The following is a 27,701-nucleotide window of genomic DNA, read 5'->3' as shown; positions in this document are numbered from 1 at the left end:
TTTGTGCAAAAGGTGCCGTGCATTTGACACAAGTTGCTGCCTATGAAGAGTGTTCTAAATAGGTCACTTTCGGTGTAAAAGTTAAACATGCAAATGAACCTATAAAGCTGCTTAGTTTACAAGTGAACGAAGTTATAATCCTAATGTGACCACTTGTATTGAGATTATCGTTGTTAGCTTAGCAGAATGCTAATGTGTCCACATTTACCATTTCACCATTTTCTTGGATTCTCTGCTTTGTTTTTTTTCTATTAGAATATCGCAATTAGCTTAACAACATCCCAAACTTATCCCAAACTAGTATGTGAGTAAGCGTGTATGACGCACAAGTTGCTGCCTACGTAGAGCGTTCCAAATCAGTCACTTACGAGGATTGCTTTCACTTGGATGCTGCCAAGGCAATTAGACTGCTGTAGGCAGCTCACTAGCTTTTAGAACAGACCCTCTCTTGCTATCTCTCTCTCTCTCTTATTTCTTTTTGAATTGGCGGCCAGTATCACTACCATGTAAGATTTTCCCTATGAAGTTCTAAGTTGCAAGATGAAACTTTTTTTAGACAGAATTTTCCCTCAGTCAGTCACTTTTCTGCAGAACTTTTAACACCATATTAAGTGCCTCTTCGCTCCCTGTTATTACTGTCAGGCATTGCTAAAACCACCCATGGCCAAATGGGTCAAACTAAGAAGGACCCCCCCAGACCCACCACCCAACCAGTCTGCCATTAGAAGACGGGTGTCGTTGTGACGATGTCACAGACGCTTTAATAACAGACCTCCGACGGGCCCTTGCATTGTGATTGCCCTGTAGAATGCTGCAGAGTTTAGCAGTCCGTCTCAGTGCCTGTCAAAATGTCAAAGCTCTGACACACCAAATCAGAGGGTGCTGACAGCTGTCTAATACAGGGTCCTAACTATGCGACTGTGTGTGTGTGCGACTTGCACACTTATGTCACCACTCTCTGCAAATTTCCCAACGTACGTTAACCCTTACAAACATGCTGTTTTTAACACCGACGCCCGGAATTAAAGGCCACCTATTAACCAATCAGAAATCGTTGACACTAATGGATTTAAGCTGCTTTCTCAAGTCTCTAAAGGCCTGTATTTATCAATTCTTAGCTAAATTTACATATATATATATTTTATCTTTTTGTCAGCTGGTCACATTTCTGCACAGTATGTGTCTAAAGACACAAAGGGAAAGTAATAACCCGGTTTAGATGAGAGTGAGTAAATTGTGTTGGATTGTTGTTGTGTGTTTTTTTTTCGGCCATCTCTCGCCCTTCCCTCACACCAAGGAATTTGTGGCCTTTCTGAATGCCATGACTTAATGAAAACGGATATGACAGAGGGTGGTCATGCATGCGCCTGTGCACACACACACACACACAGTTGTGATCGGCCTTGCTCGTCTCAAAGGGTTGTTTTCAGTGCTGTGGTTTGCAAAAGTCTCCCTGGACGTTCATCTCGTTTGATATGTGTTTGTCTCTCTTTATCTCTGTGATCGCGTTGCTGTGTTTTTGTGTGTGTGTGTGTGTGTGTGTGTGTGTCTCCACAGATGCACGTTTGTAAGCTCCTGTATATTTAATGTGTGTTAGGGTGATTTTTTTTACCTAACCTTTCAACAACGTATCTGGTCTTGTGACCTAGGCATGTTTTTGTAAGATTAACCTAAGCGTTACCAATTTTAACTTGTACACTTTAGCCTCAATCTACTTCTTGCACATTAGTCAAAGGCTGTAGAGTGTGAGTGTGTGTGTGTAGGAGAGAAAGACAGAGCGAGTGAGTAATGAGATTTTTTCGGTCTCTTGAGATGTTCACTCGGAGATGGCACCACTCGATTGACAGCTTGAGTTAAATCTCATCCCCCCTTACAAGTTTTATTTTTACCTCCCCTCCATCTGAGAGCAGAAATAAGAAAATCAGCTCTCCGAATGGAAGGAACACTGTAGAATGCTCCGGGTGGATGTGAGGCGCTCCACCTCCAAGAAACTCAAATGCTCTCTCTCGCACACACACTCGTTCTAGAGGGTCTGTGATCTTTCATCTTTTTTTTTGTCAGTCTGGTTCGCAGTTCAGAGAGAGCACAATAAAAGCGGCAGAGTGATTTATCAGAGTGAATCAGCACCTGTACGGTAGAGACAAGAGACAGAGATGTAGAATAATTGCCTTGAAGCACTCGTCTCAATCTTTCGTCCTCTTGTGGCTCCATATGGCTGCCCTGTGTTAGCTGCTGTTGCCTGAGGAACAGCTTTGATATTAATACATGTAATGGTGTTTCTGAATGTTCTTACTGAACACCATTTACAAAGTCTTCCTTCTGTAACTTGTGCGCTTGCGTCAGAGAAAACGATGTTACTTCATGCCGCCGTGATGATTTATATTTTGGTCTGATCCTCGCACAAAGCAATTAAACACTTTAGAAGACCTTGAATATATTGAGTGGTTCGTGTTAACTGCTGTTATGGTACATCTCTGGGTGAATCTCATGTTTTAAATTGTCAAAAATTTAGCTAAATAAGCACATTTCCTTACCCCAGTTCTTATTACCATAATGCAAAAAACAAAAAAAACATTATTTGCATTATGAAGACATTATTTAAATTGTAAAGTATTATGTTATTGCATTATTTGTTCTCCTGCCTTAAATTTATGCTTTTTGTATTACAAATTACACTAAATTCTTGCATTATAGTTACTGGAATCTAATTAGGCTCACCATTGGAAATTAAATTGATATATTATTTATTGTGATTTAAATAAAAACAGCACTGTATTCAATAAAAAAAAAAAAAAAAAATGTACATAACTAAAACATACAACATTATTGTAATGAGAATTTGGGTTAGAATGTGCTTAATTCTCATAATAATACATAATACATTTTTGTATTTTTATATACTTTGTGCATAAAAAAAAAAAAATCTTTTGATTTTGGAGTAAAATGTAACCTGAACATGTTTTCATCAGATTAACCATTTTGGACCTTTTTTATAACCTGAGATTATTATATTCAACATTTTGCTCAACTTTTGTGGGGAAAAAAACTATGATTTCGAATAACATGAGAGCGAGCAGATCATGAGTAAATTAAATCTTTTGGTTGAATAACCACGTCAGGAACTAACGCAACACTTGCTATGCATTATATTCTGACCCTGAGGGCTTTAGTTAAACGGGCATCACCGGTCAGGCCCAAGATGTTTACCTTTGTTTGCTTTCGAGAGAGACCGAACGCGTGAGAGATTAGCGGAAATGCGGCAGGTCTGTAGGGTACAGCGAGGGCTGTGGGGTGGGAGATCTCGCTCGCTGCCTCGCTCTCTCAAACAGATGATGAAATAGTTTTATAAAGCAGGAAATCGCTTTCCTGGGAAATAAAATCAGCAGCACAGCACAGGACTCTCATTTCACCAAGAACTCCCGTCGCTCCAGCGGTTGTGTGTGTGCCATTATCGGTTTATGCAGTATCTCTGCACAAGACCATTGCTCTTCTAGATACTTAGCTTTCCCTCTTTTTTTTTTTTTACCCCTTTTTCTCTTCCTCTCTCTTTCAATCTGTCCTCACAGGGATGCTCCTCCCCCATGGTGGTGAAGTTTGCCGACACGCAGAAGGATAAGGAACAGCGGCGGCTGCAGCAGCAGTTGGCGCAGCAGATGCAGCAGTTGAACAGCGCGTCTGCCTGGGGCAGCCTGACCGGCCTGACCGGCCTCACCCCACAGTATCTGGCAGTAAGAGGACACACCACGCCCACCAGCAGCACAGCCAGCGCAGCCGCCGCAGTCAGTCACTGTCTCCGCCCCCCTGCCCCGCCCCCCACCTCTCTCGCTCTCTCCGAGCTAGTCTTCACCCCTTTCCAAATCTCTCATCTGTAGAACTTCGATCGTGCCTCGATCGAAACCGGTCCCCATTCTCAAAACTATGAAGGGTGGTGCTGCCATTTAGAAGCCGTTAGGGCAGTGGTTCTTAACCAAGGGGTCTACATTTCCAAGGGGTCCTCTTGATTTAAAATAATAATAATTTAAAAAACGGTATTAAAATAAGCTAAAACGCCTGGAAATCAAGATATTATGGAAGCTTGTTTCCGCCACAGAATAAAAAATTAAAAAAGGTAATTGCGATTCTCTATTTCACAATTCGGATTTTTTATTTAAGAATTGCATGATATAAAGTCGCAATGGCGTGTTATAAAGTCAGAATTGCATGATATAAAGTCAGAATTGCGTGTTATAAAGTCAGAATTTTGAGATATAAACTCACATTTGCATGTTATAATGTCAGAATTGCGTGTTATAAATGAGTTTGTAACACGCAATTGCGACTTTATATCACGCAATTTTGACTTTGTAACACGCAATTCTGATAAATAAAGTCCGAATTGTGAGATGTAAACCCGCAATTTTAGAAAAAAACCTGGATATATGACATAGTCTAATTTTAAAAGTGTGATTTCTAGACTCTTTTTAAGATTTTTTATATAAAAAAAAATATAATATATATATATATATATACAATATTCGAAGGCCTCGTTTCTTTTCCTGATATATATATATCAGGAAAAGAAACGAGGCCTTCGAATATTGTTGTGGACAATGTGGGTCCTTGGAATCCAAAAGGTTAAGAACCTCTGCATTAGTGGATACAACCACTCCAGCTTTCTTGGTACTTTCAAGAAGGCAGACAGAGTGGGAACCGTTTTTTAGCAGCCTTAGTTTCTGAAGTATTTTTCCCACTCATTTTATTCATTGGCATTTCTTTTTTTTTTTTTTTTACATCTTCAGTGAAACCCAAACCATCCAGCTCCAAGATCAATCACCACAATTCAACATTTCATCCCATGACATGATGCATTGCAAAGAACGTAGTTCTAATCAAATAGTAAAGATAAAAAAAAAAAAATTTTAATTTAAACAATGCATCTTAAAAGGTTTATGCAGTATTCTTAAATATCAGTTTCTCTATAGAGAAAATGAAAGCCCCGCTCTGGCTCTATTGTGTAATTGGATTGGAATGAGAACAATACATAAATTCCCTGTTAAACTCACACCCATCTTCATCCTCCTAAATATAAAGAGGATACAACATGGTGGTGACATTTACTTGCATTTTTGTCCATAAGGACAGTGGGTGAGGATTAAAGGACTATGCAAGAGCATTGGGACAGGGCCATCTCTCCCACCCTTCTGCTTTTCCTTTTTCTGCCTTTTCCACTTCCCTGTCATTTTGAGGTTACGTTCAGCTTTTAAGCAGTCTGAGGGGTCTAGTTCAATGTCATCCTAATCCTCTAGAGTCATTTAGAGTCTGCTTTCCTCTCCCCTTTCATGTGCAGAAACTGCCCAGGACAGCAACACACTGCCAGCAGAACTGACGGGCGACTCTTAGCATGACAGTATTCACTGGCACCGATGTATGAGTCTAATGCCTTGAAGTGCTCCTCAAGTATTTTGTGATTTAGTTCCTTTAAGTATTTGACATGGTTTTCACTCTCAGCACTATATTTTGTGAGTTGAGTTGCTCACAAATGATGGTTTCGAGAGATTTTCCACAGTAAGCATTTCTTGTCTATGAAATATATGAAATTATTTAGCATGATAACCATTCTTAACACAGTGTCCAGTCTCACTGTGTTAAAGTGATACAATTATAAATTGCATATCTATCTTAATTGAGATTTAGTACTAATTGGCCGCATAGCAATAACGTGCCACGCTGCAAACCATTTTATTGGTCACTTTTTGTCATGTTGCGCTTGAAAGTGCAATTATATTAGACATCACACATATTGTATATTAGAAATCAAATATATTTTGATTGGCTGTGATTTTGTTGGTTTGATTTTGTTTATTACATTAAATATGTTGATAAATACAAAATTAGAGCGGGCCCAGTCCTAATACTTGAGGAACATCAGTGGCTAAGACCATGCCCTTACAGATAGAGGCTTATGTGTTGCTTTGCTGTTGACAGACTGCTCTATAGTGTCACTCCAGACAACATGGAACATGGGAACAAACCACAATGTTTCATCTATATTTAGCTAACACTAGCTCCTTCAAACATTATCCTTATATATCCATCACCATAAGCCAATGCATAATAGTGATTACACATTAACGGTCTGTTTTTTTTCTCTCTTCCTCCCAGTTGCTCCAACAAGCGACCTCCTCCAGTAACCTAGGAGCGTTCAGTGGTATTCAACAAATGGCAGGTGAGATACTGATCTCAGATCTGTTACTACCCTACCCCCATTGTAACTCCTCAACTAAACTCCCATCCCCCCTACTAAACCATTCAACCCAGCTCAGGATTGCATAACAAAAACCCAGTTTGACACCTCAACCCCTGAGCAGATCCAGGATCAGCAGAGGTTCGACTGAGAACATTGTCATCCTGCCTCAGAATTTAGTTTCATCATGCTGCAAAATTCCTGGCTTTCTACAATGTGTAGCACACCTAGATACTTTGTAATGTTTGTAAGTGTATGTGTGTGTCAGATTTGATTGAGCCATTCTTTCCACGCCTGTTCCAATGTACATCAAACCCTTTTTTTGTTTCTTGGAAGAAGAGTCTCATCATCCAATCACTTTTCTTTGCCTGGGGTCTGTGAGGCTTATAGGAGACCAGATCATGATGATACGCCCCATAAACCCTCAGATGCCTTCAGCTTTTTACATTTTCACTTAAGCAATCCTCAAAGAAGAGGAAAAATGAAAATAACCTTATCCAAAGAGGCCACTTATCACAGTTTTTCTCATGCCACAAATACTGTCAAATTCACCAGAAACCTGCAGAGAATTCAGCAACAATATGGATCCCTCATCGAAGCAACATGATATGTTATTCTTTCTTTATGCTGATTTAGTTTAGCACTCTGGAATATGATTAGTGTTTTACGACATCTGCCAATGAGCTCCTGCTTGCTCTCGCTGTTAGACAGGTGTATGTTGTTCTCTCTTTGACAGTTATGTTGCCTCTGACTTCACGCTAGACACAACAAAACTCTGAGCGAAAGTTTCTCTTTGCTTGGTTTCCTTCTTTTTCCCCACCGTTTTCAATGTTTTTCGTTGTCTTTTGCATTACATTCCCAGTGTGCGTCTCTGTTCTTGTCAGGTCTTAATTGTGGTCTGTTTATCAAGCTGCCAGGCCTTCAAGGAAAGTGAAATATTTATAGCACACGGTATTGCCTAATTGCAGCTGCTAAGGATGAAAGAAAAAGAACGTATTAGCATCTAGAATGGCTTACAGTGTGTGTAGGATGAGTGCCTTTATCTCCTAAAGCCTTCCCCCCTGACAACAGTTTTGCACACCAGAGAGTGGCTTCCTCATTAATGTAGGCTCTTGTGGAGAGGTTGAGCAGTACTGTGGTGTTTTTGTTTACCATTATGAAGAGAGTCATGGAAGCTCTCGTTTAAGTTCAGTGGTACATCTGTGACAGCCTCTCAGCGAGAATGAGGTTCACGTTGAGCCAAACCAGCGGCAGCTGCCACCACACAATTAAAGAGCGAAAAATTCCCACATTACCATAACAATAGCATTTTCTGGAACTCATTTTTAAGGCAATATAATTACCAAAAAACAGCTTAGTTTAGACTTTTAATAAAACTGGTTTATTTGCGGAAAATAATGGGAGTTGGTCACGCATGATGGACGAAGTAGTTTGTTATTATACTTGCAGATTATATACAGAAATGTGTCAGCGCGGGATTAATGGAACCATTCAACTAAAAAAGGAAAATTCTGTCATTTGCTCACTGTCGTGTCGTTTCAAACATGTACTGTATGACTTATTTTCTTTTGTGGAACCGAAAGGAAGACATTTTTCATGTCCAAGCTGCTCTTTTGCACACAACGGAAATAGTACAGAACGTTGTTATGTGCATACATTGTACATTGATTTACATGTCGTATCACCAAGTTCAACCAATGACATTTGACTTCGCTGATGCCAAACTTGGTACGACACATCTTGATGTTAAATATTTGAATTTACTTCAGCACAAATGAACCAAACTCAACCAATAACTGAAACAAGTACTGAAATACTGAAACACATCTGAACCAACTAATCAAGGTCTTCAGGATTACTAGAAACCTCCAGGCATGTTAAGCCGTGAAGCTCATGCAAGAGACGCACACAGGTTTGAATTCGATCTGCTTCATCCCCCATTTCTCCCTCTCCCTTTATACTTTTGTTTGTTCTTTTCTATTGTCTCTTTCAAAGTGGCACACCGGCCAAAAATTTACATGCAAAAAGTTCATTGTAGACCATTGCATAATCCCAAGCCAGAAACCTGTTCAAGATGAGCAGATAAACATATCAAGTCTGTTTGAGACACTACTTGAAGTGTGAATCGATAGGAGCTCTCAAACTCAACAGGATTTGAAGGCTTTTCTCGGCTGAATTGTGAAATCTTTGGACCCCTCCATCTGTCGCCTGGCAACCGTCTATGATTGGCAGACGATATATACAGCTGACATCTGCTGTGTCTGTGCTGTGGGTGGAGTTACGAGCCATAAGGAGCTCCATTACACATGATGAACATTCAGCGAGAGCCAGCATCACCTCTTTCCTGACACCTCTCTCTCCACTCAGTCCGCGAAGAGTGTGAACATACTGCACGGATGGATCTCTCTTTTTTTCTATCTCTCTCTCACACTAGCAGAAGTGCCCTTCTCAACCACAGAATTCACATTGTGCCAAATACCCAATGGCCATTTTTTACACTTGTGTGCCAAAAACTCAAAATGGGTTCTTTTCCGCTTTATTCAGAAGCATAAAGGCGGTCACAAAGCCCTCAATTTCAGAGTCCATTTCCGTCGTAACCTCTCTTTTTGACCTCCCAACACTGCACTTTCTCCTTCAATGACAGCTTTTCTAGCTTCTTTTATACTATATACTATTCAAGCTTGAAGTCATGATACATGAAATCAGAAATGGCTTATTTAATTTATCTTAAACATTCCTGGTCTTATTGTAAATAATTATACAATAGAATCACAACTTTTTGCCTTCATAAAAATTTGTTTCGGGGTGACATCACAAAATCATTTTGATTTTCAACCCCTTCCTTCAAACCACCTTTATTGAGGCCACTCTTAACAGGTCCTGCCCAACTTTCTCTCTTAATTTGTTTGTTAGATATTCAATTTCTTTCAGAAATGCCACGTTACGGAAGTAAACTGGGTTTTGAGAGCCTGTTTAGGACCTGCAACACGTTACGGATTTATCTCTGCCCTTATATCTTGACCTGGGCTTTGTTTTGCAATTAGAGGTAGATTTCCTGCCTCTAATCACCTTCTGTGATGTGCTAATTAGACTCTTAATGCACTCCTCATGCTTGCTCAGTGGATTGGGAGGGCAGACAGCCGTGGCGTCCCCAGAGCACTTGTCTGACCAATCCAAATTACATGCTACTGCTGTCTAAAGAAAAAAAAAAAAGAAGATATATTTTTTTTTTCACAATGACTTTGGATTCTGTCTTTGAGTCCTTGCTTTCCATCTCCATTGACAAATATTAATGTTTACTTGGTGTCTTGCAAGTCAATGAGACTGTAGGGTGTCCCATTTTTCTCATTTCTAATTTTCAGAAGGGTGCTCACTGCTCACAATCTCCCTGCATTTCGTCATGCCAAAACTTGAGACGACAACCAGACAATATATGGGACGTTAGTCACAATATTGTGGACTTGTAGGAGGGCGGCATTTTGGGCAGGGGCTATAATTCTCTTGTGCACTTCCCTAACAAACCAAATGCTGCAATTCTGAAGTCTTTTGTGTCTCTTGTGCGTTTTCTGTGTGTGTGTGTATGTGTGTGTGTGTGCATGTGTGTGTGTGTGCTTCCTCATAGTATAGAGTATATACATTTCGCGTGTATATACGACACATGCCGTACATTTTTCTGTTGTACCACTTCCAATCTCTGTCCTTCTTGGCTGCGAGCCACTTCCCGCAGTGTGTTGGCGCCATGGCCACTGCATGTAGCCGTGCCCCAAACACTTTAATCTAGAGTCACCTTTAGAGTTTCTTTTTAGGTAGATGCACCAGAGCCCACGCGTAGAATCAGATCTTCTGTACCAAATGCCTCTACACACAGCTCCACTAACTCTTGTACACAAGGACATGCACTCGTAGAGCATTCAGTAGAACATGTGTGGTTCCTTTAGTTTGGCATGCACAGAACACATGCACGCAGACATTGACACTTTCTCTTTCTTCAGGTATGAATGCTCTGCAGTTGCAGAATCTGGCCACTCTAGCAGCAGCAGCGGCTGCAGCGCAGAGTTCGGCCAGCCCGTCCACTGCTAACGCCCTGACCTCCAGCACAGGGTCCCTGGGAGCCCTGGCCAGCCCAGGTAACCAGAGGCTGTCCCAACATCATCATCTTCGATAGCAGTCTCATTTCCACCATAGAGTCGTTGTCCCTTCATTTGTCGTAGTTGAGTTCGTCATTCTCTTTGGTGTCTGAACGTCCTCCATCGTAGTTCTTTTAACTTAAGTTTTCATTGTGTGTGTGTGTGTGTGTGTGTGTGTGTGTGTTTGTTTGTGTGCGTAGTCCTTGGCACCATCCATCATGGTTCATGGTCAACATCATCATCATCATCATTGTGTTTGAGAGAGTGTGTCGATATGTGTGGCGTTAAGCTGTTGTGCTCCGTGGCTTTAACCGTGCTCCACTCATTTTTGGAAAAAGTTGACAAAGCAGGCAACACATTAGTGTGACACATGGTTCTACGGTTAGATTAGCTTCTTGTGTCTCGCTTTGAAGCTTGAAAATTTCATTCAAACTTGCATAAATGCAAAAGAAGCAGAGGGAAACCATTGTGTATGCTTCAGAGTTCTTTTGTTTCGAGGGATGTTTTGTATTGTATTGCTCTTTTCTGAAAACATTATTGTCGTCATCATCTTCATGATTGCAATAATCCTCATTGTTGATGACTCTTATCTTGTCTTTTTTGTTTGAAATTTTAACCGATTTCCTTTAGGAATCAATAAAGCATCATGCTTGTATCCATCTGGTCATTTATCCATCTTATCCACTTTATTAAAACTGCAGGATATAGAAGAAAAAAAAAATCTTTTAATATTCAAAATAAAATAAACATTACTAAATATTTATATATTAAAAGTATATAAATATTTTTTAAAAATGCATTAAAATAATTGGTAAATAATCAATGGAGGTTTTCAACACTTTCCACACTTATTTTCATTTGCATGCATCAATATGTAAAAATACACAATAATAAACAGCAATATTTTCAATATTCTCATATGTACAAATAAATTTACTAAAACATTTTAATACATGAAAAGTAAATCGAATCAAACTTATCAACGCAAACAACATGTATTCTACTGAAGTTTAAATTGGGCTCTATAAAAAAAATCTTTGTTGACATGCAAGTCACAAGATAAGGACGGATTGCGAAATTAGGGTACGTTTACACGACAACGATATTCTTAAAACGAATACATTTTTCCTTTGAGTTTCCCGCGTTCAGACGACACCACTGTCAAACGATCCCCATTCACGCTAAAACGACTAAACGCTGTATTCTGCTGCCAGGCCAGTAGATGGCGATGAACCGCTATAGACTGAACACGTAATATGCATGAGCGTGACGTCATCGTCTTCAGAGATTTCTTTTTTTGTTGTTTACATGGAGACCATTTTCAAAAACTTGCACTTTGAAACCCGTTTTCAAAACTTAGCGTTTTCAGCCTCCCAAAACACCGTTGTCGTGTAAATGAACGGCCAAAACGCATAAATAGTTTTGCGTTTTTATTTGAAAACGGTGTCGTGTAAACAGCCCCTTAGTCTGATGATACCCTTTTTAGGAATCCTAATGGGCAAATAAATTGCGCAATAAAATGATTGCAATATTCACAAAGTTGCATAATTTTATATTGCCGTTAAAGTTGCTGTTAATATACCATGAATGTTCAATATATCGCCCAGTGCTGCCATCTATCAGTGAATCAATCAATCACCCATCCATGCATCCTTCCCTCTGTGTACCTCCACCAAAGCTTTTATGTATGTATCTTTAACCATTTCAGTATCATATGCGACTGTATGTGTGCAATCAAACATCTCTCTTTTTCTCTCTTCCATTTCTCCACCTGTCTCTCCTTCCCGCTCTGTCTGTCTTTCCCCACAGCAGGTTCCACGGCTAACTCCGTGGGTGCAATGGGTTCCCTGGGTTCTCTGGGAACACTGCAGGGTCTGGCTGGGGCCACCGTGGGCCTCAATAACATAAATGCACTAGCAGGTAGCGTCAACAGTGAGTACTACCGTCCATCGGCCTCTCCATCTCAATCCATACAACATCATCTCATACCAGCCGCCCACTGCGCATAGAGATGCCCGCGGTCTCCCAAACACACACATAGAGGATGTTTCTTAATGATTTACTCTGAACGTATGCCAACTAAAGCAAGGGCATCTCTCTGGGCTTCAGTGAGAGTTTGTTGGGTGAATTTTTCACATGAAGTACTGCTGAAATATTGAAACTGTGTGTGTGTGATTTGTAAAATGCCTCATTGTTAAATCAAATCAGATCTGATCAAATTCATTCGCTAAGTCAAAACAAATGTAACCCATCCCTTGTAGTCGTGAGTGTGTTTGCACCAATCGGCCACATCTCCACACATTCACACATGCTAACACACCGCTAAATCATTGCTCTGGGTGTTTCTATAGACGTGCAATTGTTTTGTCGCTATTGTGTGTGTATGTTGTGTATATGTGTCTGTTTTATGTTAGGTAGGCTAGTCTTATCCATGAAGAGCTAGAAGATGCTGTCTGACATGTGTACTCAAGGGATAGTTCACCCAAAAATGAAAAGAAGTCAGTCTTCTGTGGAACACAAAAGCAAATAAAATGCTTTTATTTGCTTTTTTTTATTCCCCCCTCTCCCCCTCTCCCCCTCTCCCCATATAGTCAAAGTTAATGGGGTCCAATGTTGCTTTGGTCCCTATTGACGTTCATTGTGTGGTGAAAAATGGCAGAAGAATATAATTTTGTGTTTTACAAAAGAAAGAAGGTCATTTGGGTTTGGAACGGTATAAGAGTAAATGGACATTTTCAAGAGTTAGTTCATCCAAAAAGAAAAATGTGTCACCAATTAATCACCCACATGTTGTTGCAAACCCATAAGATTTTTGTCCATCTTCGAAACACAAAAGATATTTTTAATGAAACCTGATAGATGTCTGTCCCTCCATTGAAAGTCCATTCCACCAAAGCTTCAGATAGTTCAGAAATACATTGTAAAAATAATCCATAAGAATCGATCAGTTAGTCAGATTAAACATTTTATATTCATTGACGTGCAAGAACAAATGTCATTAGTTCTCAATTTTCGTTTACAATCTGTTTATTAAAAGCTTCAAAGTTTTGGTGGAATGGACTTTCAATGGGAAAGACAGGTTTCATTAAAAAAACATATTTTGTGTTTCAAAACTATTATAGGTTTGAAACGGCACTGTTCCTTAAGGTTAATAGTTGGCTTCTGTTGGGTGTTGTGATATATACAGTTGCTGGTAAGCAGATGTTTGGCATTATAGCTGTTACCACATTGTGTATTATAGCACGACTGGAATGCTGTATTGACAAATCAGCATTCAAGACCAGAACTATTCATTTTATACTAGAATGTACCTAATGGGCGTTGCGGAATGTAATTAGTATGAATAGGCGAGCTAAAGATCACTGTGGCCTGTGCATGTGTATATGTCAGTGTGTCGGCACGCGGGCAAAATCTCTATCTCCACCAGTGACCTTTTAGCCAGGTCTCTAGTTTTATAAATCAAGTTTTCTTCAACAGAGCGGCTACAATTTAAATTCATTCAAATGACTCTCTCTTGCACATACACACACTCCCAGTGCTCATTTAAGAGGCTGTATAGTGTAATTGAATATAAAAGGTCAGTATTGTAATTATTGCTGGATAAATGAGGGAGCTGGCCGTCCGAGCACTTCGCTCATCATTTATTGTTTCCAGGCCGTCAAGCCAAAAGGCCAGTTAGTAAATACTCATGAATCAGTCTTTATAAGCATGATTTGCTTTGTTGTTTTACATTATGAATATTGGTTGCCACAAGGTACTTTACTGATCTTTTTTTTTTCTTTTTCTTTTTTTCTGTCATAGCTACAAAAATAATGTATCTGATACATCATATAGACTATCATTAGCATAAGGAGAGATTTGATCAAAATGGAATATCCAATTAATCTGTTAATTTAAGAAATAACTGACAGATTATTTGATTATCAAACTGATAGACTGATAACTATTTAATGCCACAGGCATTTGAACTCCATTTCTCGCGATTACTGAGGTTTGTTACTATCGTGAGTTAAGGATCAGGGATGGTATGAGAAAGGATGTTGTTTGATCCCTGCTGGAAGTGAGACATGACGTGCTTTTGATCCATAACCATTGTGCTTTTGACCACCAAAACACCAAACCCCAGGTTGCTCAAGGTGGATTGTGCTTGTAATATGATTATGGTGCAATCTACATTCTGAATTATGGACTTTAAAGTAGAAATTAATAAATGAATTACAAAATAATAATAATAAAAATATGTATTTTGTTTACAATGTAGTTTTTTTTTTTTTTTTTATATATTTTTAATATTTTTATATATTTTATTTATATTTATTATTTTATAAAATAATATTTTATATATGGAGCCCCTAAAGAGACATGGGGATGGAAAAAGAATACAAGATTGGAGGAAATTATATGTTGCTGCTTTTGCACTTTCTCTCAAAAACATTGACATAATTATGGATACATTTTATTATATAACATTTTATATATATATATATATATATATATATATATATATAGAGAGAGAGAGAGAGAGAGATAGAGAGAGAGAGAGTATCACATCAGCATATTAGAATGATTTCTGAAGGATCATGTGACACTGAAGACTGGAATAATGATGCTGAAAATTCAGCTTTGCATCACAGGAATAAAATACATTTGAAAATGTATTAAAATAGAAAACAATTATTCTAAATTATAATAATATTTCACATTATTACTGCTTATATTTTTATCAAATAAATCCAGCCTTGGTGAGCATACGAGACTTTCTTTCAAAAACATAGAAAAGTCAGTAATGACCCCAAACATTTAAACGGTGATGTGTGTATATATATATTACCATAAAGTTCATCTGCACTGATGCTGCCCATATGTTTACAGAAGTTACTCCCTGAAGCACATGTGCATCTGTTTCAGCAGTCAGGATTTCTGCTTTTAATGGATCCAAGGTTGTGTTTGTATTTTATTAAAAGAGTTTAATGTTTTCCCCACAACCCCTTTTTAATACAGCCAAGATTGCTGACACGAATAATGAGATAATTAGATGTAGAGTTCCACTGTGTGAGGTTAAAAAGGTGATTGGTCAGATGTTTCTGTGTGTCTGAGGGTCGCCGTGGTGATCGTTTCGTGCTGCTATTGTGACATTAGTGTGCATGTGTAGGCCGCGCTCCTCATTTGCATACACCGGTCAGTTTATTATGTACTGTATCTTCTGTATATGTGTGTTTGTGTGTGTGAGTGGGTGCCGTTCATGACGTAATGTCCTGTCGAGTGTCCTTCGTGATTCTGTTGTTTCGACAAGCAGCGTTTGCTGTACTTTCTGTCCAATGTCATCGTTTTTTTTTTCTGTGTGTGTTCTGTGTGTTTTTGTGCGTGTCGTGTTGTGTTTTGTTGTAGAAACACACCCTGAGTCCAAATTCTAACGAGTAAGAGCACTTCTTTTTTCTTTATTGTTGGGTTTTATGTAAAGTTGCTCACATGCTCTCAGGTATGGCAGCTCTGAACGGCGGGCTGGGCAGCACGGGTCTGAGTAACGGGTCGGCCGGGCCCATGGACGCTCTCACACAGGCCTACTCAGGGATCCAACAGTACGCGGCTGCCGCCCTGCCCACCCTCTACAGCCAGTCCCTACTGCAGCAACAGAGCGCTGCGGGCAGCCAGAAAGAGGGTATGGACATAGCGTACAGTTAGAACTAGCTCAACTTCAGTTCATATGGAGCTACATAAATGACAAAAGTTTTTCTGTTTTTTATATATATATATTTTTTTATTATATATATATATATATATATATATATTTTTTTTTTATAATTTTTTTTTAAATCGTCATTATTTGACCTGTATTTAATTTAATATTTAATTAATAATTAATTAAAAAATATATATTTATTATTTGACTAGAAGTTTGTGTGTTGCTTTACAAATTCACCTTGACAAATTATTATAATTTTTTTTTTTTTTTTTGTGTCTTTTGTCATTAATATATATCCATAAGCAAATAATTTTGGATGAATTTAAAGAATTTGGGATGGTACAAGCGTAGCGTTATATGTGTTATATAATATATTCACACGTAATTTCGTAATTCAACATTTAGTAAATATACACTTTCAACTGTACTCCGGTTTGAACATAAAAGGCTAAAAGGTTTTGAAATTTTCAGTGCATGTCTGTGTGAGGTAAAAGGAAAAGAGCTCTTGAAGCTCCGCCCCCTGTGCCGGGAGCAGCAGCTCATTTGCATTTAAAGGGACAGACACAAAAACATTGCGTTTTTGCTAACCCACAAAAAGTGACAAATTTAACATGTTATATAAAAATATCTGTGGAGTATTTTGAGCTAAAACTTAACAATACACACTCTGGGGACATCAAAGACTTATTTTACATCTTGTGAAAAGGGCATTATACCACCCCTTTAAGGAAAAAAATACATATCGAGGAACAAAAAGAAATAGTATTAGTTGATCTCTAATATAACATTTTATATTTAAATTTATTATAGGTTTATTTTATAGTAAATTATATTATTTTAATATATAATAGTAAATACGATGGCAGTTTCGGAGTGTCTTCATTTGTAATTGTTGAGTATAGATTGACATTCCTTAATGCAGCGCTAAAGTTGTGGATTCTTCACCAAACGTGGACACGTGTATGTTTTGTGCGTGTGAAACAGGACCTGAAGGAGCCAACCTGTTCATCTACCACCTGCCACAGGAGTTTGGGGACCAGGACATCCTACAGATGTTCATGCCTTTCGGAAACGTGGTGTCTGCCAAAGTCTTTATCGACAAACAGACCAATCTGAGCAAGTGCTTTGGTATGAACTGACAAGCAAACTCAGAAGACAACACAGAATTTACCAGTAACAGTTATTCGATTAAGGCTTAGGTGTATTTTATTTGGCATTAAACTACTCATTGGACTGAACAATAAAAAAGACATTGATTTTTTAAATCATTAACAATTATGGTAGTAATGGCATTATATTTATATTTATTTATTTATATTTCATTTATAAAACTTTTTCGTGCCAAATTAAATGTTGTCACTATTTATTTATTTATTTTTGTTGCATATTTGCAGCTAATAATTCGTTTTTATGTAGTCTTAAGCCCGGGACACACCAAGCCCTCTGGCAATGTCGGGCTGCACCGTTGGCTCTAGTCGGACACGTCTGTTTTGTTTTTTTTTGGGCCGATTCAGCGCGTTGAATCGGCTCGTCTGTGAGAGAGAGAGAGAACTCTGATTGGCTATTAAGCTTAGCAAACCAGTCAGTGCACGAGAATAAAAGTGAAAGTGATGAAAGAGAGCAAAAAAGTGATGATGGCTAAAGGCCAATTTATACTTCTGCGTCGAGTGTACGCCGTAGTGTACGTCGTAGGGTACGCACGTAGGCGACGCCGTCGTGAGCATTTATACTTCTGCGAATGTCTGTGTTGCTCTGCAGTTACACCGCCGAAACGCTAGTTGGCGCGGGTGGGTTTTAATGTTCCAGTTCCACTGTGTTTACATTCCTCGCGGCTGTTTTGAGTTTAGGTTTCTACGAGCAATGGCGACTGAAGGAGTCATACAGATGGCTGTATTTCCGCACTTCTTCAAGCAATCTCTCGGTCACTTGGTCTGTTTCCATGGCTCTTCACTGATCTTCGGAATTTAAAAATGGCGGGCGGGTGGTGCAGAGTGCAGAAGATCATTCCGGAAATGCGTAGGAGGAAACGCGATGCTACCCAGCCGACCAATCACAGATCTTGCGGTCCGCGTCGCCGCGACGCGTAGTTACATTTTTGAGGAGGTGCGCGTCAGGGTACGGCGAAGGGTACGACGTATGGTACACGTCAATGCGTATGCTACGCCGTACCTTCTACGCGAACCCCACGCAGAAGTATAAATTGGCCTTTAGAAGGCTGTTATAATTTTACTTCATCTTACCCGAGCATTCGAACGCATGAATATTTCGAATGACGAATATAGAATATTAATACCTGCTGATATAGACATATTTATATTTCCTTACACACAGACGCAGAACGCACAGCTAGTTGACAATCACCTTTAGTACTTTTGGTGTGTTCAAGCGCAGCTTTTTAGCCGAGACGCAGCTGACGAGAGGCAACAACACAGTCCACTTTCGCCGCCGCCATCGGCTTGGTGTGTCCTGGGCTTTATACTCCATTCTCAGTCTGAATAGTTATGGATTTTCCAATTTAGTTTCAAATTTATGGTCTGTTTCATACTGTCGTTTAGTTGCATTGGAGCAGGCGCCAAACATGACTTGCGATCGAAAAGACATTGTTCTGTTCATATATCTTTTTTTCCCCTCCTTTTCCTCTACCGCAGGTTTCGTCAGTTATGACAATCCTGTGTCAGCGCAGGCCGCCATTCAGGCAATGAACGGGTTTCAGATCGGCATGAAGCGTCTCAAAGTCCAGCTCAAGCGCTCGAAGAACGACAGCAAACCGTACTGATCTTAGCACTAGGGCCTCTCTCATGTTACACTGCTAGGGTAAGTCCCCACTGCTGCCACGGTTACTAAACTGGGACTCTGGGGGGAGGGGGTGCACGAGGGGGGGAGTTCCACCCTTTGACCACCAGGGGGAGCCACTCTCCCATAACCTTCTTTTCAGCTTTTTATTTTATTTTATTTTTATTAATAACAGTATTATTATTTTGTCTCTTTTTTTTCCACATGAACGCTTCCATTTCCGCCATTTTTTTGTATGACTTGCGATGGATGAACAGCTATTATTGGTCTTTTTTATTTTTACTTTGGGTCATGTGTAAACTATTTGATTTTTTTTTTAAAGTAAATATTTATACAGTGGCTATTTCATTCTATGATGATAACAACAGCAGAAAGGAACGATGTATAAAGTATTATTTGTTTCTCTTTGTGAACCTGAGGCTTGTAAAGACAAGTAGAGAAGGTTCCGATATGATTAAAAGCACCAATATGCACATTAACCTTTGCCCTTTGGCCTCTGGTGTCGGTTCAGGGCTTTGCTGCTCCTTCGAACCCTTGGCCCACTGGCACTAGAGAGGAAAGGGTTAAACCCGCTGTGGCCTCTCTGTAGTCAACGGCAACAACTGCCTAAACAGCTTCCTCAACAAATACTTGCCGTCAAATGTTCAGTGATTTTTTTTTATTATTATTCATTTTTTTGTCAGTTTTTAGTTTTTTTTTATTTATTATTTGTCTTTCTTTTTTTTTTGGAAGAAAAAAAATTAGTCCGACTTTTATGCGTCAGATGATTGTGGTCTTTGTCCAACTGAATTTGTGTAGAGCATTAAAAAAGATTTTGATCTGTCGATGGTTAAAAAGAATAAAGCATTCTAGGTTCTATGTGGAGGGGTGGGGAACTGAAAACTTGACGTTTATCGAAAGAAAAAAAAACCTTAAATTGCAGAAAGCCACAGGCCTGTAAATTTTATTTGTAAAAAAATGCAGTTCTATTTTTATACAAAATTTCTACTGCCTCTGAAGTAAAGGACTTTATTTATTATCTTTTAAGTTATTGGGTTTGGAAAGTCGTGCTCTCTCTATCCTGAGCCTCGTCCGCTAGTCTTCTTAAACCACACAATCCACACGCGTGAGGAGATCACGTACAAAACCCCTCGTTTTCTTTCTTTCTTCCTTTCTTTCTTTCTCTCACCATTTCCCACAATCCCATCTGTCAAGTCCCCATCATATCTCTGTCTCGACTCTCTCTTCCTCTTCTCTCTTTGGTCATAAGTAGTGGCACTTCATAAGTGAAATCTCTCTTTTTCGTTTTGTTTCATTTCGTTTCGTACTGTTTGGTTTTTGTTCGTACGCTCCCAAAAAAAAAAAAAAAAAAAAAAAAAAAAAACTGAATAGTTTCTCCCAAACGGCGATCCATCTGCGGTCTCGGATCGGAGATCAGACCAGGATGGATACTTTTGGGTGTGTGTCCGTATGGAGGAGATCGAGTGTGTGTTTGTACTCTGTGTGTGTGTGTTTGAGTGAGTGCCTCATTTACATGTACGTGTTGGCAATCTATTCCAATTTTGTGTATTGTACGATTAAAAAAAGAAAACAGTTAAAAATTGCTAATGTGATGTTGGTGAAACGCTGGTTGATAGCGCTGCTGCTGCTGTTTGTTTGTTTGTTTGTTTGTTTGTTTGTTTGTTGTTCTCATGGTTTAATGATGTTAGTTGTGTGCCGGAGCTGTGTGTGTAACTCTCCTCTCCCGTTTTCTTCCCTAGAACTCATCTCCATGACTCTATGCTCATCGTTTGCCTAGCATGTCTACGTGGCGTACAAAAAAAAAAAAAAAAAAACGTCTCATCGTCCCGTCATTGTTTCTGATGTCTTTCTGAGTTCTCCTGCTCATAATCTGGTCTCCTTTTACTGATCTTTGTACTTTGATCTTAGCCTGATCTTTTTGGAAACAATTTCGCATGTGACCTCATTTTGAGCTTTTTTGCCTGTTTTTGTTTTTATTTAGTTTTGTTTTGTTTTTGTTTCGATTTTAACTGGTGAGGGAGGGAGGGAAGGAAGGAAGGGAGGAAAGACAAAAAAAAAAAAAACAATAATAATAATAATGTGAAAACGCTGCATTCACACTCTAGAGACAGAGTATATTTACTAACATAACCAGAGCATCATTTTAAGAAAACAGAAAGAAAAAAAAACTAAAAAAAAAAAAAAAAGAAATCCTGTGGCAAATCAATTACGAATATTTGCGTTTGACTTTTTTTTTCTTCTTTGTTTTTTGTTTTGTTTTTTTGTCAGATTCTTTTTTTTCTCTCTCTTTATGTTGTTGTTTTGTTTTCATTCATTTAAAGTAAACTTGAACGTTCAATACAGGGATTGGCGTTGGGACTTACTGTTGGCAACACTCTTATTTTGAGGCCTGCCGTAAGAAACCCACGCTGGTTTCTAGACGAATAGACTACTTCCACGCAGTTTTAATAAAAGAAAAAAAAAAAAGCTGCCTGATCGATATTAGAATCTCTCAGAGCTTGCTCGTGGTTTTTACATTTTTCAGGCAGTGTAAAGTTTTTTGATAAGGCCATTTTAAGTGGCTTGATTTCTCATTAAAGTCTATATAAAACCACTTTTTTCTAGAGTAGTAAAGGTATTAAGAAAAAAAACACATACACACACACACACACACACACACACAAGATTGCCCTGTTTGGGGGGAAATGCTACCTACGTGTCACACCTTTTGCTGAACTGACTTACAGTTAGACAATCCGTGGTTTAAATGCACATGAAATGACCTATATTTTATACTGTTTAAATGTATAGAGGAAAAAAACAGAGTTTGTGTAACCCGCGGTCCCGTCGGTGCTTTTCGTGGATAAAGTCGTGGTTTCATCAAGTCTAACAGTCTTATTTGTCTCATGTTTTTAAAGAGAAGACTAAAATCAATTTACTTGAACAATAGACAAAGCCTTTCATACGTACTATTACTACTACCTTTTTTGTTTGGTTTATTATTTGTATTTCTTTTTTTTCTTTTTTCTTTTTGTTTAGTTTTTTTGTTCTTTTTTCTTTTTTTTTTGATAGGACTCCCTCTTTGCTAAATTTCTTGTTGGGTAATTAGCTATATAAAAATTATTAAAAGTTACAGTGTCGGCTTGTGAAGCATCTATGTCATTATATTATTTTATTTCTATTGTGGGAAACAATATTTAGATGTGTTATGTTGTTCAGCAAAATGTGATTTTTTTTTCTTATAAAGAAAAAACAAGATGAGTGGAATTTAGTGCCAAATTCTGACGGTACATCCTGCCTACAAGCTTCAGTGTTTTACTTGTGAAATTATTTGATAACATGGGTATTTTATTACGTAAGTGTTTTGTATGGAACCCTCATATTTAAAGATATAGATTTAAAAAAGGTTGTTAACTTGCTCTTCTGTGGTCTTGTTGCCTGAAAATGTTCATGTTTTTTGCTTTTCTTTCTTTTTTTCTTTATTTGTAAAGATGTAAAAAGTGCCCATGTGTCATAATCACTCTCACAAGCGCACACACACACACACACACACACACACACACACACACATACACACACACTCACAGGTAAGCACATACGCATGCACGCATACACACACCTGTGCTAAAGGTTGACCTCACAACCCTCTTTTCTTTGACAGTGTGTGTATGTGAGCCCCTGAGATTGAGTCTCAGCAGTTCTCCTTACATATACCCACACACACACACACACACACACACACACACACACACACACACAGATTAAGGGTCCAGTTACACCACAGAAGCCCCTATTAGGAGCAAAATTTCACAGGACAAATTCATTTGATACATGTTTGTCAGTGAAAAATTTGTGTGATGGGACAAAATATTGACGCATTTATGTGAATTGTGAATCAGGCGTTGAACTTTTGACCATCATGATATAATACAGGGCCATCGCGACAGCCTCTTTACACACCTAATCATCTAACAAAAGCTGATCTGTGTTCCTCTACGTTAAATTCTGAACGTCTCAGTGTAGTCTCGCTTTCTGCTGCCTTTATCAGGACTATTTTACGTTCGTAGAACAACCAAAACTCCGTCCTGATGCCAAAGTAGTTCAACGTGATCCGCAGTGTTCAATAGCGCCTGTAGCACTTTGCTGTAAACGTTTACACATCGTTCAAACGGCCCGTAAAAAAATATTGTTTACAAACGTAGTTTACAGGCAGCCCCCTCAAACCAGTTTACTTCACTCTATAGCACTATTTTATACCCAAGCTCTGCCGTTGCCTTAACACGTTGATCAGTATTAATGGGCTGGAATACATTGCTGCACATTTAAAATGTGTGCCAAGGGTGTGTGTGTGTGTGTGTGTGACTGTACAGGTGTGTGTGCTATGATTGGTCGTTCGCTGTCTATTCGTCCACGATATTTCTAATCTTTAGCCAAAACTGGATCAGCTAAAATTTGTGACAGTTACAAAAACAATAGGAACTCATTTATGAAACAAGAATCTTATGTACATTTTCGTACAAACTGAACAAATTTCTGTAAAATCATTCTTAAGTGAATTACTATATATGTGCATTAAGAATTCGTATAAATTGTTTGTAAACATGTTTAACTCTTTCCCCATCACTGACGGAAATTTCCGTCATTTATGAGACAAAGTTTTCCCGCCATTGGTGGGAATTTCCGTGTTTTCACTGTTATATGGAAGGGGGCGCTATTAGGCATCTTCTGAAAGAGGACTGGATCTCCTGATCAAAACACGTGCGTAGAAGATATGTAAAATAACGCAATCATCAACGTTAAACAGCATATAAATCAAAACTGCCTAATGTTACTGAATGAAACGTCGACCCAGGACAAGCTATAGGACTGTGAAAGCATTAGGGGTGTTGATGGACTCGATTTACTCCATCTATGTTTTGATCATCGGTTTGAATCTGATCTGGATGTAATCTGTGACAAAAACGTCCGCTTTTTGCTCAAAATATAGTTTTTTTTTAATGAAACTTACCCACATTCAAGTATTGATAAAAAAAAGAATGCATGAAGCCAAAATAAAACTTTTTTTTATTTTATTTTTTTTATCTGTAATTTCTTTTGAAATATTGCATGTTCAGAAATGTTCTAGGGGCCATAACATTTTTGTGAATATGGTCAAAAACGCTGGCGGTGGCTGGCAACTTTTTTTTTTTAATGCTGGCGGGGAAAGAGTTAAGTAGGCCTAGAAAAAAAATCTCACAAGCACAATTAATTTATATAATTTTTTGTAAGTCATTCTCACATGAATTGTAACTTATGACCATTCTTATGTATTGTCGCACACATGCAACACGAATTAGTGGTTTAACGAATGGTTTATACAGAAATTCGCTCTTCTCGTGTTTCACGAATGAGCCTGAGGCCTGAAATACGTTTGCCTATAATTTACCCCTTAGTTTCATATTGGGAAGTTCGAGTCAGTCGGTTTTATGATATACTGCTCCCTTTGCCAAATCATATAACCACTAGCACAAACACAAAAGCACACGCGCATTAGCACAGCGTTAACACGCAGTATTAAAACTGACGACTTCTTACGCTTACCCAGTACAGCAGCCAATTTCGACTCGTTGAAAACCGAGTTCTAAGTGGCATGTAGGGAATTATAATTATGCTAAATTTTAGTTTGGCCTCATTTGATTCGTTTGACTTGATATAGTATCACTCTTTAATGAACTGCGGTTCGGCTTAAGTGTTTTTACCTCAGCTCAGAGCAGAAATATCGATATTCAGTCGTTTCCATCACGGTGTTCTACTTCGTATACCACACTTCATCACAATCAACTTCGGGACTTCAGACAAACAGGGTAAGCATTCACGGCCTGCACAATTTCACACACACACACACACACACACACACACACACACACACACACACATACACACACACACACACACACACACGTAAACACACATTTGTTAGATGTTTAGTAAAGCACAAACTCACAGGGGTCCGCAGGAGTTCTCGCTGAGACTCTTTCACTCAGGGGTTTTACGCACCGCACACATCTGAAATCTGTTTGTTGTTTCTTTTGTTTCTTTCTTTCTCTTAAGTGCTATTTAACAAGTGTATTTTAAAGGAAAAAAAGATGTGTAGTTTCTTTGCATTTTGGCTTACGTCAAGTTTTTTGGAAATGTATGTGTTTTATCTAATGTGCCGTAACAAAAGCTTGTCGTCTGTAGATTAATATCATTTCGTTTGATTCTAAAAAGATTTAAATAGTTTTAAGTATTGTCTTGAGAAAAGCCAAAGTCAATGCATTTCAGTGGATTCTGTAAGCGTGATACATGTTTGTTTGACAACACTTTGAAAATCTGTCATTGGATGGGAATTTAAAAAGTACAAAAAAAGCAGGCTTTCCTATTTCTATCACTGATTGTACTTATGCCTTTTGTACCAGTGGAACTTTTTATACTGGCAATTAAAGGAAAAAAAAGAAAAAAAAAAACTATCCGACAGACTGCGCGGCCCCAGCCAGGGGCCGACAGCGTCTGGTTCCCGAGTTTGATTTCTAGTTGGCGTCCAGAACGTTAGGTTTTGATATAAAGATTTTTTAGGAGAAACTTTGGCTTGGTATCTTTAGCCTCCTCTTCTTTATTCTTCACATCGATATTTGCTTTCATGTTTTCTTTGGTTCATTTCCTTTTTCGGAAAGAGGGTCGGGGAGTTTTCCTTTTGGCTTATAAATACGTAATGCGGTTTGTCTTTACAAAGAGTCTTTACAACAACGGTAAGTTTCATTTAGTTAAGTATTGTGCAGTCACCATGATAAAGACGATTAGACGATTAGAAGTATTTAGTCACCTTCAGTGGATAAATGTATTAGTTTGACAAACAAGATAAAAAGTAATTTGAGGACTTTGCTTTTAGCTGTTTAGATTTTTCTGGTTTCTCTGTCTTTGCTGTTAACCTAACTGTGTAGCTGGAACAGTCAGACTTATTTTTGTAAATGTATGTTCTTGTGTGATGCAGTTTTTTGCCTCTGTCTCCGATATTAAACCATTTTTCCTAATACTCGTCTCTTTCTCTGTGGCGTGGTGTTCCAGTACCTGTCCAATGTTGTACAAATGTTCACGCAACCCTCCGGTGTTTCACGTCTCTTTTCTATCTCCCTTTTCACTTTTTTATGTGTTTCTTGGATATTTGGTTTTGTTTTTTCTTTATTTGCATTGCGATTAATTTCAGTCTCATCACCAAACATGGTAAATATACATAAAAATTTATATATGTATATTTCTGTGCAGCCCAACTTGCTGTAACAGTAGATGGACAGCCGTTCCGTGCTCTATTTATAAAATACCCCTCTTTTGGTTTTGTAATGTTTGACCTCAAAGTGAAGAACTGGAAAATGTTAAATTTGTTAAAAATTGACCTCTTTGTTCCTGCTAGATCTGATTCAAAATGTAATATAAAAACTCAACAATGGGGTCGAGGATTGCATAAAACTGAAGGTGTCGACTAAGAGGTCACACTGTTCTGTACTGTACCGCTGCTCTGGGCGTAGCCCCCGTCTGTCCTTCTGTCTGTGTCCCTATCCACTATGTGCTGTCCATGTGTCCACTGCATCCCTACAGAGATACCAGAGAGTCCCAAATCAATTAACTAACATTATAAAGTGAGTCAAATGATACTTAAGTGTTCCAGTGTTTTGGAAATGCCAGATAGAGCAGGTGCCAGGAATTCAGTTCTTGATTTTGTTTTGCGTAATTATACGGAACAATACACTCAACAATAAATATTGTCATAATTTACTCACCCTCATGTCGCAAGGAAATGCATATGATTTTGCTTTCTTCAGTGGAACACAAAAGGAGATGTTTTGCACAAGGTACACTTTTCCATAGAATGAAACTGGATGGGGACTTCGACTGTCAGGCTCCAAATGGGACCAAAAACACCATAGAAGTAGTCCACACTACTCGTGTGCTATATTTCACGTCTTCTGAAACCATAAGACTGCTTTTGAGTGAGGTGCAGTACTGATGACAAAATTGTATTTTTGGGGGGTGCACTGTCCCTTTAATTCTGAGATTCCGCTGAAAACTGCAGTTCTATGGAGGAAAAAACAGTACAGATGAAGAAATAAAGAGGTTTCTGTTGCACACATCTAAGGACAAACTTTTCTTCTTCTTTACCTTACCGGAGGTACAAAGCAGTAAAAGTGTGTCACAGTAGGCTAGTTATCTTTTAAAGGTCCATGTTGTTGCGTTTTCAGATATGACGCTGTCAAAACACGTTACATGAGAATCACTTCAGAGAGTGAAGGGGTAAAAAGCAGAACTAAGAAACTGAATTTAGGACTAAAAAAAAATTAATCTGAAAACTTTATCAAAGACGACTGCTGCTGGAACACACGGGCATCACATCAGTCAGGTAGGCTACAAAAGAGTTTCTCCTGGCTCTGAGCTAGAGGAAGATGGAGGGGGAAAAAATCTGGATCCGACCACGAGCGTATGGCTGCAGGTAAGACTGAACAAACCCGAGGGATGCATCTTATCTTATATAGGCTAATGCCTCTGGTCTGTATTGTAGTTCAGATAAATACAAATGTATTAGTAACAGATAAAGACCTTGTGGAATATGAAACTATTGTGTGCTATTCGCTGTACTGTGTTTAATTCACATAATCTGACACTATAACTGGTCAAACTACTGCCATGGTGAAAAACAATTAATATAACCATACATGAATGGCAGAAATTACTTATATATTACTTATTTATTAACACATCACAAGGAACTGAAACATTGGTGAGAAATATTTTAAAGTGAATACCTTTGAAAGCAACAAGGAGAGAATAAAAGACTCCCATAATCTACACGCAACGATTTAAATGCAAATGTAAGTAAACACGTTCT

The 27,701-nt window shown here is 38.5% G+C and overlaps 1 protein-coding gene across 27 annotated transcripts in view; it reads left to right on the top strand.

The window, feature by feature from the left end:
• The window catches only part of celf2 (cugbp, Elav-like family member 2), a 148,926-nt gene extending 123,072 nt beyond the window's left edge, over nt 1-25,854 (top strand). For 3 of the 27 annotated variants that reach the window (XM_082168230.1, XM_082168226.1, XM_082168232.1), the window contains 7 exons: nt 3,567-3,728; nt 6,142-6,205; nt 10,216-10,350; nt 12,160-12,282; nt 15,830-16,009; nt 17,018-17,161; nt 18,682-25,854. In XM_082168230.1, the coding sequence (XP_082024356.1) occupies nt 3,567-3,728; nt 6,142-6,205; nt 10,216-10,350; nt 12,160-12,282; nt 15,830-16,009; nt 17,018-17,161; nt 18,682-18,809 (936 nt within the window). In that variant the 3' untranslated portion in view covers nt 18,810-25,854. Of the gene's footprint in view, nt 1-3,566; nt 3,780-6,141; nt 6,206-10,215; nt 10,351-12,159; nt 12,283-15,811; nt 16,010-17,017; nt 17,162-18,681 lie in introns of all 27 variants that reach the window. The other 24 variants (XM_082168228.1, XM_082168247.1, XM_082168229.1 and 21 more) reach the window with 17 other exon arrangements.
• The last annotated feature ends 1,847 nt before the right edge of the window (nt 25,855-27,701 follow it).

The sequence above is a fragment of the Leuciscus leuciscus genome, assembly GCF_965113295.1.
Source record: "Leuciscus leuciscus genome assembly, chromosome: 4".
Classification (NCBI taxonomy): domain Eukaryota; kingdom Metazoa; phylum Chordata; class Actinopteri; order Cypriniformes; family Leuciscidae; genus Leuciscus; species Leuciscus leuciscus.
The sequence above is the reverse complement of the archived record's forward strand: the minus strand, read 5'-3'. Positions and strand labels throughout refer to the sequence as shown.